The 17,606-nt window shown below is 46.1% G+C and overlaps 1 protein-coding gene across 2 annotated transcripts in view; it reads right to left on the bottom strand.

The window, feature by feature from the left end:
- Positions 1-16,799, bottom strand: part of Nhs (NHS actin remodeling regulator) — a 342,196-nt gene extending 325,397 nt beyond the window's left edge. For both annotated transcript variants that reach the window (XM_052721028.1, XM_052721099.1), the window contains exon 1: positions 14,579-16,799. In XM_052721028.1, coding sequence (XP_052576988.1) covers positions 14,579-15,131 — 553 coding nt within the window. In that variant the 5' untranslated portion in view covers positions 15,132-16,799. The remainder of the gene's footprint in view (positions 1-14,578) is intronic.
- Between the last annotated feature and the right edge of the window lie 807 nt (positions 16,800-17,606).

The following is a 17,606-nucleotide window of genomic DNA, read 5'->3' as shown; positions in this document are numbered from 1 at the left end:
AAACACGTGCCATCTTGCAAAGGAGAGGGCTGAAGAGGCAGAATTCTGGTGCCAAATTAAAAGGGGAAATACAGCTTTAGTTGCCTTACTAAAATATAAATACAGGCTTGAGGAACGGAGTTCACATGCAGGCTGGAAAGAAACGTAAATATTGATACTGTATTTTCGTGAACAGTATGTCTCAGTGGTTGTCATCTGCTCTCATAGTTAGTAGTGCTTCTCTCTTAGATCTCTGGTATGAACAACGACACAAGAGTAGCTGAACTCCAGAATTAGGATTTTGTTTCACAAATCCAAATGTGCTTAGACAGAGTCATCGGAAATCTGATTCTAACACCTTTTCTCGCCCTCGTAAGAACTTGGAGCACTGGAATAAGGAAGCTTAAAGTGCAATTACAAACCAGTAGTTTTTGCAGCTTAGAAAATTACGTCAAAGGCAAGATATCTTTTTAATGTCTTCTGAAATTTTAGCTTTATCTTTAAAAAGATCCTGGTTCTAAGTTATTCCTCAGGCCCCTGAAGCCAGATTCTTACCCTTGTCTAAGCAGGCCCCGCTTCTCCATAAAAGCCAGCAGCAAGATATCATAAAATAGTCTCAGACCAAAAGGAAGGAAAGGCTCTGCTGCTGTCTCTCTCAGAAGTCTGAACCTTCTTGAGATCACAGAAGATTCTATGGAGTCATTTTCTTTTGTGGTCATATTCCCATGGCAAACCCAGTTAGAAGTATGTACTAGGCCACCCAACTTCAAACCCTGCTTTTCTAGCACAATTTTAATATTTTCCAAGGAATATTAACAATCTAGAGTGAGGAGAATGGTCTCTGTCTAGCGGTGATGCACATTACACAAGTAGATTTATTAATAGCTGGTAAAAAGGAGCGGTAAGAGAAACAGAATTCTATTGATGTTAAAAACATCATTTAAGGGGAGGAGGAGAAGGGGGTCTTCATTTCCTTTTCTAGGTTTGCCCTTCTGTATGGATTGAATTGCCCAGCCCTACTCATGAAGCCAAATTGTCACCGGCTCGATGGTGTATCCAATCACTTCTCAATGCTCTTACTGCATCACTCATCTACTTGTTGTCCCTGCTCCTAGTCCCCTGTCCCTGACAGGTCTCTCCACACAATAACCCACATGATTCCTTTCAACTCTAAGTTAGTCACGTTACTCCTGTCTGGAAATCCTCGAAGGATTGCCACTACACTCAGAGCAAAAGGCTTATGAGCAAAAATGTATCTGCCATGGCAATGGCCTACCAGACTCTCTGCTATCTATCTCCATCTTGCCATGCTGGTCTCCTCTCCCCTCACTCCCCTCCTCATCTCTGTGGTGATATTTTATTTGTGCTTTAATAAATAAAGCTTGCCTGGAGATCAGAGGAAAAAGCCAGCCATTATAAGTAAACAAAGAAGTCATGCAATGTTAGCACATGCCTTTAATCCTATCACTTGGAAGGCAGGGATCTGTCTGTCTCTCTGTTGAGTTCAAGGCCACACTGGGAACAGAGCCAGGCATAGTAGCACACGCCTTAAATTTCAACACTAGTCAACCATAGAGGTCAGGAGGTCTGTACAGACAGACAGGAAGTGACAGAGCTGGGCAGAAAGAGGAAGTGATGTAGCTGAACAGAGAGAGCAAATCAGATGGCAGAACAGCAAGGCATATAGGCGTGGGTAGACAGGAAGTATCTTGCCTTTGGAAGCTGCCGAGTTGGTGAGATGAGGTTAGCTGTGGCTTTCCCTATTTCCCTGATCTCTCAGGTTTTCACCCCTATATCTGGCTCCGTGTTTTTTATTAATAAGACCGTCTAGAAAATTGCCTACACATATCTTCTACACCTACCACTGTAGGGGTGTTTATCTGTGCTTTACTCCTGAAGCACTGCCCCTAGTAGGCAGCAGGTAACTACTAGGTACTTGCCCCCCCAGGGTGTGGCCAAGGGGGAACCCCTTAAGACCTGAGATGCATACGTGCTCACTCTCTTGGCTACCTCATGGTCTTGGATGCTGGTGCTGCGGATTAAGGTAGAGTTCTCCAGAGAACTGCATTGGACCATGCCTCACCCCTCCTGGACCCAGCGACCAACTCCCTTATCCTTGTTGTGAATTAACCAAAAAAAAAAAACCCTTTGATTATCAGATAAACTACATGGAATTGCCTCATTACACCACTATGACCTCTTTGCCTCCTTGTCATCACTGAATTATGCACGACATGTGTTTACCTCAGGGCCTTTGTACAAGCTATGGTTTTCCTCTACCAACAGAATCTTCCTCCACCTATGTGCATAATTAACAACCTTACCTCCTTCCAATATTTGCTCAGATGTAGCTTCTTCAGAATAACCTAACTAAACATAACCATCCTAGCCCCACACAGTTGACTGCCCTCTCTAAAAGGTTTTGGAATTCCATTATATATGCTGTTTGTTGTTTGGGGTTTATCTCTCTCCTTTGGAACACAGGCTTATAGTTGCTTTTGGTTTGCTTATCAAACATAAGTGTCTACAATAATGTCTGATATATAATAAATGAATGAACCTGTATGATAAGATAATCACTCTTTTTTGTATGCTTATACAAGTAACAAAAAGTGGCCATTAAGAAAAGCAACCTTAATTGATGTCTGGCCACACTGAGAATCAGAATTGCTTGATCAGCTAGCCACATCCTTCTTCTGACCTTGAATTTCACAGATTCAGGAAGAGGCTTTCACCTACTTGGAAAGAACAATATATACCTTCTATTCTATCTGATACAGTATAGTGTCAATAAAAGAGCTGATGTGCCAGGCACAGTTCTCAATACCCACTTAACTTCTGTCAATAACATGATCAGTCAGAACTGTTATTTCCACTCCATAGCAAATGAAGAAAAGGAAATATGCAACATGCTGCCAAAAGTCCTACAATGTTGAAAGGGTGGAGATGGTATCAGAACCCACACAGTCCAACTTCAGAATCCATACTCCCCACCACAAATGTTTCCACATTCCTGGCAGACAGTCCTCAACCTTCCTCAAAGCAAGATTAAGCTCCAAAGGTCCTGAATTCTCAATATTTTCTTAGAGAACAAAGAATAGGGACATAAGGTCATCATTGAGTACCCTAAAAGAAAGGAAGAGACAAAACTTTAATTCCCTGCTTGTCACAAACAAGGTACTCTTGAGCATGAGAAATGGGCTGTAGGTCCCAAAGAGTCCCTTTGCAATCCTACAATGCTGTCATTCCATAGCCAGAATAACAGAGCTGGTTTGTCAACATAAACTTTTTACCTATTATTCACCAAAAATGAAAATGGCTCCCGTTATCACTATAAAGAGGTCCAGTTTGAGCCATATTAACCTTATTTCCCTTTGGAACAGGGCTAGTAGACCAGGAGATCAAAGGAATGCTACAAACATATGGTATCTTGATTTCAGAAAACCATTTGACAGTCGCTCATAATGATAGATCTTGTGGGCAAGGTGGAGAAATGTGGTTAGGACGGATAGTGGGGGCGGTACATTTGTGGCTTCGGCAACAATGACACCCAAGGAATGTTGATTAATAGATGTCAACTTAGATGGATGTTGCTAGTATTGTCTGCCAGTGAGCTCTGGTCTTTCTTGAGTCCATCCGAACAATAATTTTATCAGAGATGTGAGTGATGTCATAGTTTATATATCATGTTTATAGTGTCTGCAAAGAACAAAATGCTGGGGGCAGTAGCTGACACATTGGATCAAGATATTAAACCATCACCACTAATTGGAAATGAAAGAGCAAAGCAAGCAAGATTCAATTTAACAAAGACAATGGAAGAGTCTCACAAAATTTAAGTTCAAAATATCAACTATACACAGAATCAAGGAAATCTCAAGTTTAAAATCTACCACTTTTGAAGGGAATTTACTGGAGCATAATGGCAATAGTTAATCAACAGCATGGTGTGATGGTTAAAACAAAGGCCACTTTAGTCCTAATTACTCATAGTAACAGAAGAAATAGGTCTCGTCACATTCTATGCCTGTGACAGATGGCAACCAGGAAAAGGGGAACTAAAAAACTTCACTGGGGGAATCTAAGAAACTGAAATTATCTAGCCTGGCATGAAGACAGATTAGGAGAAACCATAGAAATCAACCCACAGCTACTTTAAGAGACTGGAAAAGAGATTCAAAGTAGATGCTACACAGCTTCAGTGCCAGAACTAGGACAAAAGACTAGGATTACAAAAAGATGTGATGCCAGTCTAGATAAGGACCTTATGAGCATGAGAACCATCCGGCAGTCAAATCAAGATAGGGTTGGCCGCTCTCTAATGCCAGGGGTCTCACAGGGACTACCATTTGGGACATCTCTGGATGGGAAGCTGATTTCTATGAGTTACTAAGATTTTTGTCCAAATTTAAGACCCCCAAATTCCATGACTCTTATTAAGTTAACATTAACTCTGATGAGAGAGAGAGAGAGAGAGAGAGAGAGAGAGAGAGAGAGAGAGAGAGAGAGAGTATGAGACTTACTAGACAGTCCAAGCTGACCTCAAAATCAAATCTTCCAGCCTTGGTCTCCTGAAAGGTGGGTTACAGGCACACACCACCATATCTGGCAAGTTATGTTTATGCTTAGCTTATTTCATTTTGAGGACCTTAAACACTTAAAAATTTAAGTTTTCAGAATATGGATGCCTATATCCACAGATAATTTTCTTAGTAAATTTAAATCTTCTCATACTCATTAATGGCTGAGAGATGGACATTACACAAGAAACAGAAATTGCCCATATCTGTCTTAGTCATTCATAAAGATGAGCTACACAGGGTCTCTGCCCCCTGGGTTTATAGTCCAGTTGGAGTGCTATTTGAAATGTTGTTCCAGCAAATTTCAAATCTAGAATGATGTTCTTACATTCAAAACCCATGTCAACTTCATTAATTTTATTTCGGTTTATTATTAAGATATAAAATCATATTCAAGAAGTTTTGTAATTGTTGCTTTGTGCCAGTCACATCCTTGTTATACTGTGTATGTGTGTATGCATGTATGTGTATGTTTGTGTGTGTGCACAAGTGTAAGCATGTGTGTGGAGGTCAGAAGTCAAGCTCTGGCATGATTCCTTAAGAGCCATCTACTGATTTTGTTCCTTTGAGACAATTTTTCTCATAGGCCTGAAACTCACGTAGTAAGCCAGGCTGGTTGGCCAGAAAGCCTCAGGGGTTCTCCTGTCTCTGCTTCCCCAACACTAAGCTTATAAGCATGTGCCATCACACCCAGCTTTTTACATGGGTTCTGGAAATTGACTTCAAATACTCAGGCTTGCATAGTAAACACTCTACCTACTGAGCTCTCTTTCCATCCTTGTCCCATGATTTTTTAATGGAATGTGCTGGCTGGTCTTATCTCAACTTGACACACAAACTAGAGTTATCTGAAAGGAGCAAACCTAAATTGAGAAAATGTCTCCATAAGATCTGGCTGTAAGGGATTTTCCTAATTAGTTATTTTGGGGAGAGGGCCCAGTCCATGGTGGGTGGTGCCATCCTTGGGCTGGTGGTCCTGGGTTCTGTAAGAAAGCAGGGTGAGCAAGACATGAGGAGCAAGCCAGTAAGTAGCTCCCCTCCATGGCCTCTGCATCAGCTCCTGCCTCCAGGTTCCTGCCCTGTTTGAGGTCCTGTCCTGACTCCCTTTGGTGATGAACAGCAATGCTGAAGTGTAAGTCAAATAGACCCTTTCCTTCCCACCTTGCTTTTTGGTCATGGTGTTTCAACTCAGCAATAGAAAGCCTAATGAAAACATAGAGTAAAAGGAAATTAGGGGGAAGTATCAAGAGAAAATGCTAACTCTGTTGAAAATTCTCACTAACTCCAAGGGTCAGTACTCAAGGCTCATGGAATAATGTGAGCCAATAGGAGACACTTCATATGTCACCAGTGGTTAAAGGTAAATTAAAAGCTCTAAGGTTGAAGACATTTTATAGAGCCTGTGTGGATGTTTCGCTTTTGTAATGGCACACACAGAAAAGGCCTCCACACACACCGGGACAAAGACATGTCATTTTTTCCACCTGAGTATCAGCCCAGTAGAATCCCAAATGTTTCCTAAATAAAGGAGTTCAGTAACTTTGATTTAAAAGCCAAGCCCAGGGTCCAGAACGATGGTCACACATACTTGTCACATTGGCACTACAGAGGCATAGTTGAGAGGATTCAGAATTCAAGGTCATTCTCCTCTGATTCATAGGGAGTTTGAAACCAGCCTAAGCTACATAAAATCCTATCTCAATAAAAAAAATGTCAGCCAGACACGGTGATACACACCTTTAATGCCAGCACTTGGGAGGCAGAGGTGTGGTGGTATTTTACTTGTACTGAAATGTGATTTTAATTGTATGTTAATAAATAAAGTTGTCTGGGGGTCAGAGCTATTAGAGCCATAGCAAGTGCATGGCGGCGGTGGCGCACGCCTTTAAGGACCTGGAGGGCGGTACATTCAGGCAGTGACGAGGCAGTCACATGTTTGGGTTTACAACCAATGAGAAGGCAGAACAGCTAGACTATATAAAGACACACACAGGAAGTAGGTCCCCTTTTCGGAGAGCTCTCTTGGCTGAAGAGTATCCCTGAATCAGGAAGGGTGAGGCTCTTAGCTCTGACCTCTTGGCTTTCTTCTCTGAATCGGCTCTGTGTTTCTTATTTAATAAGACCGTTGGTTACATCTACACAGAGGCAGGCAGATCTCTGTGAGTTCAAGCCCAGCCTGGTCTACAAAGTGAGTTCCAGGACAGCCAGAGCTACATAGTGAGACCTTATCTCAAAAACAAACAAACGAATATCAAACCTAGTACAACTGGAAAAAATCTGGGAAAATGTGTGTTGTTGTATTGTTATTGGTTGGTTATTAGGAAATTATAGCCATGAATTATTAACCTTTGAGAAACTGCTTTCTTCTCGATCATTCTATGACAGGTTAAAAGGCAGCTTTGAATGGAGCAGTTAAGAACTCATATTGCCTCAGAGAAACTCACTTGGCAGAGTCAGAAGAAAAGAAACTTAACCACAGCAATGAAAACATCCAAGAAGACACTTTAGACAGGCTAAAGAGGATTGTTATGAGCAGTTGGTAGGACAGACAGAATGAGGAGAAAAACGTTATCTTCCAAAAGCATAATGAACTAAGATTAGTGCTACCACACCAACCCAAATGATTCCTCCCCCAAATATATTAACTTCCCCAGCTCTTTCATGATTTAGCAGTTTCCATATCTACTCTATAGCTGAAACCATGCTTCTTAAGTAGGGGGCCTAGATCTCCTAGAACCTCAGAGGCCCCTCCCACAAGGCAATAACCAGCACATTCAGAGGCTGACTGACTGAGGAACCATTGGGATGTGCTATGTCAACATAAACTTGAGTTTCTTCCCTGTTCCTTTTCACTGCCACAGTACTACAGAGCTCCCATCCCAAAAGCTTCCAACTGTGGCTACAATCACTGGTAATAGAAGCTCCTTCCAGACCCGCTGCAGAACATTCTGGCACATGTATCTAATGTATAATCATGTATAAAATCCTTCAAGAAAAAGGACAAAAGGCATCACTTGTCCCAGAGTTTGTCCTCATCATTTAAAGATCCAACATATTGGGGCACGGGTGAGGCCACGAGTTCAACCTCTAGCATTACAAAGGAAAAAAAGATCCAGCAGATCGTCCTGGTGTGGACTTCCTGAGAAGCAGATGAAGTCCAAGTAGTTTCAATTGAAGGTAACGTGAGAGTGGGAAAAAGAACAACAAATACAGGCTATGTCACCAGATGCATCATAACCACAGGCAACTATTGCTCAGTTCTACTGGTGAGTAGTATGGAACATGCAGGAGGCTTTTCCCATTCAAAGAGCAAGGGAGCTATAGCTGGGGTACCCTTCTTAGTGCTGCCTCAGGGGCATTAACTCGGTGGCACCTCTGGCTTTCCCTATATGCAAAGAAGAACCTGTTCCACTTGCTAAACCTAAACAAAAGTCTCCGGCAGAGTGTGCAGTAAGACATCTTCAGCAGGAGAGGTGTGAAGGTTATATAAGACAATGCACACAGCGTACTTAGTGCAGAGTAGTGCAGAGGCTGACGAGTAACGAAAGCCAGAAGTGTCAGCTAAAAAGTGAAATGAGAGCCAGAGATGGTTAGAAGGGGAAGGTGCTTGCTGCCAGGCCTGATGGCCTGAGCTTCGCCCCAGGGTCTCCCATGGTGAAAGAAGACGACTGCAAGTTGTCCTCTGAGCTCCACAGGTACTCTAAGGCACACATGCAAAGAAATGTTAACTTTAAAATAATACCAGTAACAATAAAACCCATCCACTTGAGGAGTGACAGAGGTATCACTGCAGGGAAATGGGGAAACGACACCTTTGCGATACCTGGCAGTGGGACAACTGTGCATCTGTGTGGAGAAAATAATCTTCTGCCTCACACCATTTATAAAAAGCCATTCCAAGTCAGATGTGGTGGCCCATGACTTCAATCCCAGCACTCAGGAGGTAGAAGCAGGCTGATCTCTGTGAGTTCAAAGCCAGCATAGTCTATATAGTGAGTTCCAGGACAGCAAGGATTACCTACATAGAAAGACACTATCTCAAAAAAAAGAGAAACAAACGAACAAAAAATCCATAGCATATAAATAACAGATCTAAATGGCAAAGGCAAAATAAACTGTAGAACTAATGAGATCTCTTCATGGTCCAAGGACTGATAAAGAATTGTTTAAGAACAAGCAGAAGAGAAACAAAAAGCTTATTACAAAGGAAAAAACTGATAAACTGGACAACATAAAAACATAAATGTCTGTTCACCAAATTATAATACTAAAGGCGTCAAAATGCAAACCACTGGAAGATAACGTTTTGCAGTATCTAGAGATGGCAACTGACTCATATTCACAAAATAAAAAAAAATACTTAAAAAAGACAATAAAAAGGACCAAAAACTTGATTTAAAGGGTAGTAAAGGGGGAAAAAGGGTGGGGGAGTAAAAGCCTTGAACCGGTCATTCAGAAAAAAAAAAAAAGGATATCCAAATTGGATTTTCAAACACAAAATGAAGGTTAACTTTAAAAGCTATCCAAAATGCAGCTTAGAACTACTATGAGGTTTTATTACATTTATTGCCAGAGTAGCTGTTACTTAAAAGATACCAGTCCTGGTGAAGATGCAGAGCAACTGGAACTCCTGGGAGCATAAATCAATACAACCAGCCAGAAAACTGTCAGGTGTCTTATATTTATGCCAAATGTACCTATTCCCTTTGAACCAGTAATTCCTCTTTTAGATGCATACGGGTCAGTGGGATATAAATATGCTCACCAAAAGACCTAGAGGGGGGCTGGAGGTAGCTCAGTTGGTAGAGTGCTTGCCTAGCATGAACTAAGCCCTGGGGTTGGTTATCAGCACTGCATGAAGCCAGGTATGGTAGCTTTAATCCCAGCGCTCCAGAGGTAGGGCAGGAGAAGGTTCAGAAATTCCAGGTCCTTAGCTACATACAGAGTTCCAGGCCAGCCTAGGATATGTGGTCCCTTGTTTCAAAAACTAAAAATACAAAAAGCATATAGCAAAAAAGTATTCATGACTGTAATGTTAAAATAGAAACAATTGTCTCTCATCAGGAGAATGGATCAGCAAATTATGGCAGATAACCACAATTTCACACAGCACTGACAATGAGCAATCCATTATGCATGCACAACATGGAAGGCCCTTACCAGTGTACTGTTGAATGAATGACACTAAGAAGGAGCAGGCACTTACATAAAGTCCAAAAGTTTTATATAAATCTAGTTGCTGGAAGAGGAAGTCAGGGGAGTGCCTACCCCTAGGGAGATGGATAGCAACTGGCGGAGGGCACAACAGTGTTTTGTCTCTTGGTCTGAGTAGCTTTTCCTTGAGTTATCTGTTTTTGTGAAAATTCACCAAAAAGAACACATAGAATCTGCACGCTTAAAAAACAACAACAACAACAACAACAACATAGGAATGTCGGACTTAATGCAAATTTTACTTAAAAATTCAGTAACTAAAGGTAATTAGCAGTATCCAAAAGGCCAACAACATGAAATGTATAAGGCTGCACAGTTTGGCATTGAGTCTCATGAAGTAATTCCAAAGCCTCAGGTGTTAGTGACTGAAAAGCTGGACTTGTTTCAAGTTTATGACCATAAATCTCAGAAGGCTCTCCATGCAGCCAGATAATCCCACTACACTTCCTTACTGCATCCATGCTCCCCCTGAGACAGCTTATTCACACCTTGCCTTCTCTCCTCACGTTGCCAACACCCTCTCAGTTGATGATCTCACCACTTACTTCATGGAGAAAATAGATGTCATTTTTTTTTCATGGCAAGGGGAAACACCCGGCTCCACCTACGCCTCTGTCAGTCCCCCTGCTCACCTGCCTTTCTGCCTAGATTTGTCACGTTCCCTCCAAATGTATTTTCATCTTCCCACATCTTGTTTCTCAAGGACTCCATAATTGTCCAGATCTCTTTCCCAGTGCCAATTTCCTCCTCTTTTTGGAAGCCAAGCATACGCAACATGCTGACACCTTTGAAGAAGTTTTCCTTCCATACTGTATGTTCATGCAACCTCTGCTTCAGTTCTCTACTTCCCTTCCAAGAAAACTCTTGACAAGAGACATCCATTTCCTCTTACACCCATCCTGTTCTTTCTGTACCCCACTCTCTTATACACATGCTAAGCACGTACTCTGCACCGCCACCCCCTCCCTCCCTCCTGCTTCCACTGTATCACACTGTCCCGATTGTCATTCTAGATTTTTACCCCTCAGTACTGTCATCAAAACCAGGGCTTTGTACATGCTAAATAAGTGCTCTACCACTGACTTACACGTAGCATTTAGTGATGTTTTGTTTGTTTTATGGAGCAGGATCTCTGTGTGTGTAGTCCAAAATAGCCTTAAACCCAAGATGCCCTGCCTTTGATTCCCAAGAGCTGCAATTCACTGGTGTGAACCACAGCATCCAACTCTCCTAGACTTCTGAATGTTCTTTTTCATTCTTTCTCTTCTCCTGTGAAACTCAAAGTTGGGCTCCCCCGGGCTCCAGCACCAGCTTCCTACTTCCTATGAAATTCAAGCATGCCTAACAATTAGTACCCTTCTGCAAGTACCACTCTCCTTTATTGTCTCTGTTGTCCCTAGCTCCAAGGCTTCACATGCCTTCTTCATCTTTCTGTCTCACATCTTCAGCTCCTGCTTGGGCTTTCTCTTATGCTTTCAACTCCCACATCTGACTCATCACTCTCAACACTCATCAGACGCCTCAAACTTCACAGGGCTCAAATAGAAAACTACAGACTGCATTTCCTTCAGAATAAAATGTCCATCCTCCCAGTAGCTTCTACATTTCTGTAAATGTCATCACCTTCTATGAATTATTTAAGCAAAGGAAACTATGAGTCTGACATCTCAATTACTTTCCTCATAACCTGTTCCTAATCTACTCTGTAAATCCTATCAATTGTATTTCCAAAATGAGTTAGTTCAGAATCTGACCACTTCCTCTTTATTTCTAGTCCCCCATACTAGTTGACTAGATAATAACTGCCTTACCAGCCCAAACTTGCCTCAAAAGTGACTTCACGGAAGCGTATATCAGATCAGACCATTCACCAGAAAGTTCCCTACCATGAGTCAGGGCAACAGGAAGCAGCCCTGAGGACAGAGCAGCAAGAAGAGTGTGTGAGGCATAGCAATCTGGGTAGGAAAATGAAATGGGGGTAGAGAGGCACAGACAGTCAAGGGGAGGAAGTCTTCTTTCCCCTTTGAAATACCCCCAGGCTGGAGCAACCTTAAAGGGGGATGCAAATGTAGTTGATATCACTGGTGTTCTGATCAGCCCTTCTGCCCTCCCAAGAAACCCCTGCAGACAGGCATGTGTCCACCCCAGGCTTTTCATAGCTCTCTCCCCCCAGGCACATGCTGGAATCGGACATGGGGCTGGCCCTAGAAGCCAGGTAATTCTTGCTCAGGTGCTACTTTCCATCTACCCAGGGAGAATCGGTCCTGAAACATTTGAGCCTCTTCATCCTCCCCTCCCCCAAGTGCAGCACAGCTGAGATACTATGGGTCCCCAGCTAGGTTGACTCCAAAGCCTCTGCAGTAACAACCTCCTCATGACAAGTTTCAGCTTCTACCTGCCCTGCTTCACTTCTGCACTCCCTCCATATGCTTCCTGGGACTTCCTCTCAAACTTCTGGAATGGAAATCCTTGTCTCCGGCCCTGAAGTCTGGGAAAGTCAAGTTAAGAGGCAAAATAGTGTGCCTTTACTCTGAGAGGTTATGAATAGAACAGTGCCATCCTCCATTTAAATGGATGAGAAGAGAGAGAAATCAGGATACCAAGTATCGAGACAACATTTTAGAAAAAAAAAAATTGAAGAGGCAGTGAGATGGCTCAGTGGGTAAAAGCATCAGCAAGCAAGCCTGGGTGACGAGCGTTCTGTCCCTGGAATGTGCATAGTGGCAGGAGAACTAAGTCCACAAAGGAGCCCTCTGACCTCCATATGGCCCACCCCACCCCCCACACCATGTACACACACACACAATAACAATTAATAACATATTTTAGAAGAAAGTATTTGAATTGATCGATTTTAAGACCTTCCCTGGGCCCCATCTTTATTCATATATAAATATACATGAATAGAGTATATATTCCTCAACGGCATCAATGCACTAAAGATCCCCCTAACTCCATTTTCCATTCGTTTACACTCTGATAGTGAAAATGACTTGAAGAGGCTATTAGACTAGACCCATAACTGCCTACCTGGTGCCACTAATAGAAAGGATAGTGAGGATAATATAGTCTACTTTGGCAGTGTAAGTTTTGTTTAAGAAGAGGCGTGTTTGTGTCACACGTGCACATGAAAACTGTATGCACCGTTCAACTGTCTGCAGAACTTCCCTCCAGTTCTTTTGAAGTGAAGTCACCACTCCCCCCACCCCAACCGCACTACCCAAATATCAGCGCTGTTGAAAGTGAAGGGCCTGTCCCTGCTGGGTGGTTTGGGGTAAAAAGGAGGCAGGATTAAAGCGTTCATTTCCAGTCCCAAAAGTAAAATACGACTTGGCCTAGGGCAATCCTAATTCTTTCCAGAACTCATCCCCGGAATTGCCCTTTTAAACAACTAGTCATTAACCCAACTCCAGGTCTTTTATAGCTGCGAAAACCGATCGGGCACATCATTTATTCATTACGCTTATTATTATTGTTATTGCAGAAAAGCAGTGAATTCCTGGGGCGGGGTTCAAAGGGTTCTTCCAGGGAGGAAGGGGTGAGGAAAAGGAATGCCTAGGCCAGCAGGCCCGGCCAAGAGGCTGGGCTGGGCTGCCCAACAGAGGTGCAGCGAAGTCCTCCTGGGAAGCATGTTGCTGAAGCTCCTCTGCCTGGTGCACTCAGTGACCACCTCACACCGGAGCAGCCACTGCAGCACCAGAAAAGGCTTCTTACGTAAGTCAGAACCGCTGACATCACCTTCCCCTGGAGCATCTCAGCTGAACTAGGAAGTAAAGGACCCGCTTGCCAGTCCAGCACTCTGGTCCACAGCCTGGTTCGTTTTCTAAATGATTCTGTTGCTGCCAGGTTTGGGAGACCATGCACCAGTGGGGGAGGACTGAATGCCCCTTAGAGAGAATAGTTAACAGAGACTACGGTGTTTCAAGAGTGAAGTCAATGTGCAGTGAAGATGCCCAGGGGTCTTCTAGATCTCCTTCCTCGCCCTCTCATTGCAGCCTGCCTGGCTGGACCGGTTCATACCTAAGTCTAGATTTGTGTGACAAGGAACTAAGGCAGAGAAAGAAGAGCCTGAGGGATGCTCAGAGGACAGATACTCCAAAGAGGCATTCATTAAGAGCCCTAGGTTACCCAGGGCAGAAAAGACGCTCGGGGATCCCTTTATCACTCTCAGGCATTCTTCCCTTCCAGTCCCTCACCAAGGCCTTTGCTGATCCCAGGGTTCTCAGTAGAGCACCTTGGAGTTCATTCTAGGCAGCCAGCCAGTGATGCTGGATTAGGTCACACACCTTCCAAAGGCACGAGTCCCGGGCACCGAGGTCACAGCCAAGTGTGACAAATCACCTTGTCTCCCACAGACATTTAAAAGGACACCCAGGACTCTGAAGCCCCCAATGGTGCAACCCGGAGGCCGGCTCCTGGAAGCTATGAGAGTTGCACCCCTCCCTCTTCCCAAGGACATGAAAGGCATATGTCCCAATGGCAAATGACAGACCCTCTCTACCTCTTGTCTGCCCCCTAAACGCTCCCTTCCTGCTGGTTCTCAACGCCAGGGATGTCTATGAGTTGGGAGGCCGTCCATTTAACTTTCTGCTCTCCATGCCTGCATCCCTGCATTGGTCAAGGGCCACCCTAGCTACTCAACCCGGGAGGACTGGGGTGGATCTCAGAGGGGAGGAAACGCAAGAGTGAGGTGCAAGTTGCAGCAGGCGCGGCGCCTCGGGGCTGGGGTTGTGGCGAGTGGGGACCGCAAGAGGGTGCGGCGCTGGAGCCTAGTACCCTGGAGGATGGATGGTGCTGGTACTCACGCACTGCCTCCTGCTTGGGGTCCAACGTGCTGAGGACGCGCTGCACGCTGCCGAGCTTGCCCTGAAGTGCCCAGACGCGGCGGTGAGTAAGCTGGATGTCGCTCTCGAGCTCCTGGAAGAGGCTGCACGCGTGCCGGGCCAGGTCTGAGAGCTGCCGGAGGACTCTGGCCAGCGCAGCGTTGCTGACCGCGCACAGATCTAACATGAGCAGCACAGCCTCGGCCGCAGCCGAGGACGCCTCGCCGGGGGCCGATTCCGCCTCCGGGACCCCCGCCACGCTCTCCTCCCCGGCCTCGCGCGCCTCGCCCGGTGGTTGCTGAACCTGCTCGGCCGGCGCCGGCAAAGACGGCGGAGGTGGTGGGAGTGGGAGAGGCGCAGGGGGCACACGGGGAGGCTCCTCTGGCCCCGGTGCTTCGGCCTCTTCCCGCCGGCCAGGCGGCTGCAGGGGCGGCGGCTCCACGCTGTCTCCACTCGTGTCCTCATCTGGGCCAGGAGCCGGGCGCCGCTGCCGGCAAAGCCACTGCGGCTCCACGATCCGCTTGGCGAAGGGCATCCCGCACAGCCAAGCCGCGAGTTTCCGTTCTCCTCCGAGCGTCCCTTGTGAGCTAGGGACCTGACGCGCCCACCTGAGCAAGGAGAGGGCAGGAGTCCGGCAAGGAGCGATCCAGGCCGTCCAGATACGCTGCCGAGGGCTCCTCTGCTCACCTGGCCTCCTCCTCTTCCCCACCCTCTCCTTCACAGCTTAGTCCGACCTGTCCTCGTCCGGGTGCACGGCTGTCTAGGAAAGATGACAAGCGCTGAGCAGAGAAATCTCGGGGTGTGCTTGGATCCTCCTCACTTGCTTCCAACCGGGGTCAGCTGGCTCAGCTCCATCGTTCCTGAGCCCGTTGCCGCCGCCCTGGCCACTGCCGCCGCCTATATAAATGGGCGTGTGTATGTGTGTGTGTGTGTGTGTGTGTGTGTGTGTGTGTGTGTGTGTGTGTGTGTGTGTGTGTGTGTGTCTGTGAGTGTGTGTGAGCGTGTGTATGTATGTATGTGTGTGTGTCCGTCCGCGTGTGTGGATGGGTGGGTGGGTGTGAGTGTGTGCGCGCGCCTCAGTTTGAAAGTACCCCGGCGCAGGCCTCTCCCCGCGCGCCCCTCGGCCGCTCCGGGGAGCGATTGCGCCTGGGATCTCTCTCCCTTTCTGGGCGGGGAGGAGGTTTCGGAAAGGCGCTCTGAAAACCCGGACAGAGGAATCCGCCTCCAGCCCTGGCTCAGGAGGCCGCGCGGGGGCGGCAGGGCGGACGCCGGGCAGGGGAGGCCGGGGCGGAGTGGGGCGCAGCGCCCTGTGCGGCCGCTGGGAGTCACTGGTGGCCGGACCGCGCCTGGTGCGTTCCTGAGCCCAGACACTTTCTCACACAAGTCTCAGAGGTTAGAATTGAGACTGTCAGAGCCGTGGGGGGTGGGGAGTCCTCAAGTTAAGAGTGAGGGTGCTGGTAGCCAGCTCAGAGGGAGGAAAGTATTGGGGATGCTGTGGATTCGTGTTGGAGCAAGTCGCTCCGTAGAATTCCAGCTCTGTCAAGTCTTTTGGTTCTTCGAGGGGAAAACAGAGCTGCTCCTTAAAGTGCCTCAGGCGCTGTGTTAACAGAGGCAGCTGGGGAGGGTGACGCAGCATGGGTGCATTCCCACGTGGCCAGAGTGGCCAGAGTGCTGTTTATACCATTTCTCTGGCATCCTGTTTTGGTCTGCTCTGGGAGCCTTCTTCTACAGGAACATCATGAATGAGACCCAAATTATCAGTGAGCAACACCCCCCCCCCCAAGAAAGTCTCTTGCAAAATTCATTGCACATTAAGTGAAATGAATCGGATTACCTCCTTGTCACCCTACTGTGTTAATCTAACACAGGGTTTTTAAAGTTCCTCATGGGAGAGATGATGATTCACAGAAGAATAGAAAGTTTTCCCTTCGGTTAACTAAAAGGTATAATTTCTTAAAAGGCATACATTTTCAATTGCAGTAGTGTGCAGGCTAGATGGTGGCAGCCGAAAACCTAAAAAGAGTTTGAGAACTGTTAAAAAAAATACAAGCTTTCATCTCTCCACAATGTTTACTGTGGAATAAACACACAAACAAACAAATAAAATTTAAGGCCACAAGCCAGATCTTGAGAATGCTGTCCTCATCCCATGTGTCTAAAGAGAATGTGGAAAAAATATGTTTCATGCATCAATAAAGTCCTCTAGACCTGCTGTGCTGTGCCTCTGTGCTCCATGCCTTGACAGGGAGTCCCTCCAGGGCATAACATTCAGCACCTGGAATTAGCCTACACTTTGGTCACAAAGGCTGTGACAGAGACCATCTTCTACTACTACTACTACTACTACTACTACTACTACTACTACTAATAATAATAATAATAATAATAATAATAATATTTTTGGTGGAGGAATATCCCTGTTCATAAAAGAAGATCCAAGCTGGGGTTTTGGAGGTAAAGGGTCATAATGTCTGGAAGGTCCACATAAATGATTTGGTAACAAGAATGGTGGTGGTGGTGGTGGTGGTGGTGGTGGTGGTGGTGGTGGTGGTGGTGGTGGAGGTGGAAGTGGTGGAGGTGGTGGAGGTGGTGGTGGAGGTGGAAGTGGTGGAGGTGGTGGTGGTGGTGGTGGTGGTGGAGGTGGAAGTGGTGGTGGAGGTGGAAGTGGTGGAGGTGGTGGAGGTGGTGGTGGAGGTGGAGGAGGTGGTGGTGGTGGTGGTGGTGGTGGTGGTGGTGGTGGTGGTGGTGGTGGTAGAGGTGGTGGAGGTGGTGGAGGTGGTGGTGGTAGTGGTGGTGGTGGTAGAGATGGTGGAGGTGGTGGTGGGGAGGTAGAGATGGTGGAGGTGGTGGAGGTGGAGGAGGAGGTGGTGGTGGTGGTGGTGGTGGTGGTGGTGGTGGTGGTGGTGGAGGTGATGGAGGTGGTGGTGGTGGTGGTGGTGGTGGTGGTGGTGGTGGTGGTGGTAGAGGTGGTGGAAGTGGAGGTGGAGGTGATGGAGGTGGTGGAGGTGGT

This window comes from Peromyscus californicus, unplaced genomic scaffold, assembly GCF_007827085.1.
Source record: "Peromyscus californicus insignis strain IS unplaced genomic scaffold, ASM782708v3 Scaffold_10__1_contigs__length_136768540, whole genome shotgun sequence".
Lineage (NCBI taxonomy): Eukaryota > Metazoa > Chordata > Mammalia > Rodentia > Cricetidae > Peromyscus > Peromyscus californicus.
The sequence above is the reverse complement of the archived record's forward strand: the minus strand, read 5'-3'. Positions and strand labels throughout refer to the sequence as shown.